Below are 4,830 nucleotides of genomic sequence, written 5' to 3' on the forward strand. Positions count from 1 at the left end.
AGAGATTGATACACGTATCTCCCATCATTAAGGTTAGAACGAATTGTCATACTCTACATCCATCAGAAATCATCTAATGTTGGTGTGACGTGGTGACAGACCAATACCAATCCTTATGCCATTGATGACATATTCTAATAATAACACTCTATATGCCTGCTGTCGCTGACAGTCGATGAGGGCTGCATAAATCGTTCAATTGTCTACTGTCCGCACCCGCCCACCCACCTCCCCTCCTGGAGAGCGATTTAGTCAACGCGGAACTCATCAGCCCTTTAAAATGCACGAGACTTGCCACGAAAGCACACACACGCGGGCACAGGTGCGCATGCAGGGCAGTCTTACATACAGACTTAAACCTCCTTCGAGATGTCCAATGGGACCCGCTTAATTAAGAGGTTCGAGCTACGTAGAAGTTGTGTTCAGTTTAATACTTTGACTTGCAAGTATGATGGTGATACGGCATCTGGTTAGGGTTGTGATAGTTTCTCTCCGCTGATACGCACCGACATATCAGCTTTTGGTAGTGCTGTTATTACCGAATTTAAAAGAAGATTATATATTTCTCATTTGATTTTTACTTTGATTTGTTTTCACAGTCACATGACGCAAAGTGCAACTGCGAGACAGGGTTTTGCCGTGAGTGTGTGTCTGTGGAACCGCGTGCGCCCATAGCTGCCATTAGCGCTGTCAGACTGACATCCACGGAGACATGAACGGCTCCTTCTTCGACCAAGCCCAGGGCGCACTATTCAACAGTAGCCAAGTCCTCGCCGGTACTCTGGTGAACTGCTGCAACGGGACGGACGTGGCAACCAGTGACGGCGGCTCGCTGGCGCTACCTCCGGACGAGCGGAAACTCTTTATCAGTCGCGTCGTACAGATCGCGGTCCTGTGCGTACTGTCGCTCACCGTCATTTTCGGCATCTTTTTCCTCGGCTGTAACCTCATGATCAAATCGGAGAGTATGATTAACTTTATGGTGAAGGACCGGAGACCTTCCAAAGACATAGAGGCCCCGGTGATGATAGGACTCAGCTAGTCTATGGCGCCGGGATGGAGAATGGTGTGTAGCCGCGCGCCACGGACCTATAGCCTCAACACGCTGTATTTGGGGCGGCACGATGATATGCAATGCGTTTGATTTCCTTGCAAAATATCTTTGCCAATATAGACTGCAATTGCAATCAAGCGCGGCCAATTCCTCACATCAAACGTTTAAGGAGAACCAGGAATGCATCGTTGTTTACTCATAGGCTGTTGGATATTGTTTTGGTATTAACTGTCAACTTGAAAAAAGTAATGGACTCTTGTGATAAAAATGTTTACACGTTGTTACCTCAAATTATATTCGCAAAAGTCGATATTTCCATGATTGTTTAACAACTTTACGCATGCATATTGTATGTGTTTTTCCCATTTCAGTTCTGACAGTAGGCTATACATTTTGGACGTGGGAATTCTCTGAAAATATATATTTTTCTTGGTCCCGTTTCTTATTGGCATGTCTGGCAAATACTCAAGGTGCTGGGATCTTGCATGTTTAACAAACCCCATCACTGCTTCAACGACTGTTCTCATGTCCAGTTCAGCATGCACGCGGCTTGGTCTGTAGCCTACAGTACAAAGTGGTATTTGGACCTACTGTTTTTGTACTTTTTGAATGCACCTGATGCTGCATGATTTTTGTACCCAGATGAAACTTGAATGAAAAGTGCAGCATGCTACGAATAAACGTGACGTTCTCGTATCTCTTCCTTGATATCTGTTGTACATGTTGCAGTAGATTAGATTTATTCATGTAGGGCATAGGCCTATCGCACATAGCAGCATAAATAAACAGTATATATTAAACAAATGAGTTACATTTAAATGTGATCGAGGACCGTGTGCATGTTATACTGCACTGTAATAATAATAACAATAACAGTAACAATAGTAATAATGTCATGACAGTAATAATAACAACGATGATAATAATAATAACAATAATAATGTTATTAGTCTATTATTATAATATATTATAAGGAAATGGTTTTTAGACACAAGTCTAAACTTTTCTTCCATTTGCACACAATTACGTACATAAATAACTGTAAAATCTACTATTGTTCAAATGCATAGATTTGAATTGGCTGTAAGACTGGTTCGTTTTAATGCACAGGTGAACGATTACTCAAGACTATTAAATATAGTGCACTCATGCCTTGACTTTTATAAAAATGAATTTGTGAATTTCTCATCTGACGATAAAGTGGAGATAATGCACAGAGGGTATGATCCATAGAGGCCTTCTCTCTATAAAATCCATGCAGTCAAATACAGTCTAGGTTGAGTAGAGACATACCTCACTGGGCAGAAACTGGTCGAATCAACGTTGTTTCAATGTCATTTGTCAATTTACTGTGTCGTGGATCTACGTGCAAAATACATTGTGTTTGAAAAAGTAATCAACGTTAACTTGTTTTGAGGATGGAACTTCAACCACAGAATTATGTCATAATTGTAACCAATGTCCAACATGTATAACATATGTTGCATTTGTACCTTTGAAACAATGTCAGATCTTCAATGTTATATACATTATCATAAAAAAATACATATAGGCTGGGCAGCACCTCCTACTGGTCTCCCATCCAGAGGTTGGCTTTGATATTTGTCCCTGACCACTACCATTGTGCTGACGCGTGAATGATTGATTATCGCTAGATCTCTAAATATATTCACTGTTCCTATCGAAGTCATTCCAAAGGGTAGGTTTAAACAGAGCAAATACAATGTAACAATAAGTTATAAGTCATATCATCAATAGTATACTATTTGGGCCTATATAGCATTTACAAAGTCATCAACAGCTATCGTTTCAATTCAACCCATGGTTCAACTAAAAATAGACAATATATACAGTATAGGTCTATGATTTCAAGATTTATTTGATTTCAATGTAATCTTCAAGTTAATCATTAATATGTTGGATTCTCATCTTCATCTCAACCAAACATTTAAGTTAAAGCATATAACTAAATAAAACCAAACTTTATTTAAAGTGCATTCAAAGTTAGATTAGATTAGATTTAGTCTTATTCTTTAACTTGGATTTTTGGTTGAGATGGAGATGTGAATCCAACATATAAATGATTAATTTGTAGGCAAACTGGATATTGAATTGTGTTTGGTTGTCAACGCAACCAGATATAAACATTTGAAGGAGAGGTATTTTCAGCTTGCATAGTTATGCACAGTTCAGACGCCGAATTTATGGCGAGTTGAAGTGAATAGAATTGATGAGCGGGCTGGCACGATTAAGAGCCTTGCTTGACGTACGTATTGGTTACATACAAGACCATGTATTAGACCATGACTGTGCTTCCGTTGTGGGTGTGGTAGCGAAGCAACCTTTATTTGCATGCAATTAACATGTGTTTATACGCATTGCCATGTCTCCCGACAGTGGAAGAACTGCTCTGGTGCGCCACATAAAACACCAGCACTGCTACGAAAGAGCGGCAGAGGCCGCCGAACTATTATCAAAAGTCCGACGAGGCGCACTTAATCGTTTCTGGCGGCGCTCTATCCCCGCTCTTCCAAAGAGACAGTGAAGTGTTTTTGTTAGGTGCGGCGATAGAGCGCTGTTTGTACTAGGCCTAAATCTGGCTTTAATTCCACTTTGGCTTTAATTCCAGTTTGTCTAAACGTTTATAATTGATATGTTGGATTCATGTCTCCATCTCAACCAAACATCTAAGTTAAAAAATAGGACTAAATCAAATCAAACTTTATATCGTCCTATTCTTTAACCTATATTTTTGGTTGAGATGGAGACGTGAATTCATTTTCCAACAGTTATTAATTTGAAGACAAACTGGAATTAAAGCCAGTCTATGTCCGTGGCACAAATTATTAATCTCCTGCGTTTACAACTGATTGCAAGTGCAGTGATAACACATTTAGACGACAACTTAACCCAACATCTGATATTGTTTTTCCATTGGAATTTGGTTATGCTTTTAGATGGTTGAAAGCATAATGACATCACATCGGGAATTCAACACACTTCTGGCTGTCTTATTGAGTAGGTGAATAAAGGTTGAGATCTCATTGATCAACATCTCAACCAAATATTACCCACATTTCCACGTTGAGAGTAGCCTCTGGTTCAGACTTCAGAGTCAGACTGAGGAATGCCTGCAAGTCTGGTCAAATACTCTTAGCACTCAGCAAGGCGCTAAGTCTTCTCTCAATGCAGGCTCCAGTCCATGAGACTCTTTGGTTGCCACACACACACACACACACACACACACACACACACACACACACACACACACACACACACACACACACACACACACACACACACACACACACACACACACACACACACACACACACACACACACACACACACACACACACACACACACACACACACGGGCTCATGAACCTACAAAGTTATGAGGAATACTGGGCAGTGAACAGCTAACATTGTGAACAGCTAACCATATACTCCCGGTCCAATGCCTACAAGCTAAACTTCAACACTTTTATCCAGTACACTGAATAAGGGCTTGTAAACATAATAATAAAATCATTTACACTGTCTACCTTGAGATGAGAGCCCAGCCTCAGCTAAAACCCATAGAACTGGACTCACACCATATTGGGTTCACAGGATCTGACCAGTTGTCTCCAGTCAAATCCTGCAATTGACTGACCGCACCAGTTGACCGCAATTAGGAACCCTTTCACCCCTCTACACCTCCTCACACCCCTGGGGCATCTATCTACTGGACCCAAGGAGCTTTGGTCCAGGCACACTGTCTGTCCTCAAGA

The 4,830-nt window shown here is 40.8% G+C and overlaps 1 protein-coding gene across 1 annotated transcript; it reads left to right on the forward strand.

Annotated features, from left to right (window-relative positions):
- Positions 1–293: 293 nt before the first annotated feature.
- On the forward strand, positions 294–1,750 carry LOC110538162 (reprimo-like protein). The gene has a single exon (XM_021624797.2). The coding sequence runs from the start codon at positions 713–715 to the stop codon at positions 1,040–1,042; it is 330 nt and encodes a 109-aa protein (XP_021480472.1). The 5' UTR covers positions 294–712; the 3' UTR covers positions 1,043–1,750.
- The last annotated feature ends 3,080 nt before the right edge of the window (positions 1,751–4,830 follow it).

The sequence above is a fragment of the Oncorhynchus mykiss genome, chromosome 12, assembly GCF_013265735.2.
Source record: "Oncorhynchus mykiss isolate Arlee chromosome 12, USDA_OmykA_1.1, whole genome shotgun sequence".
Taxonomy (NCBI): Eukaryota; Metazoa; Chordata; class Actinopteri; order Salmoniformes; family Salmonidae; genus Oncorhynchus; species Oncorhynchus mykiss.

Bases quoted from the DNA above. Each gene is read 5' to 3' on its own strand.
- LOC110538162 (XM_021624797.2), top strand. From the start codon at position 713: ATGAACGGCTCCTTCTTCGACCAAGCCCAGGGCGCACTATTCAACAGT.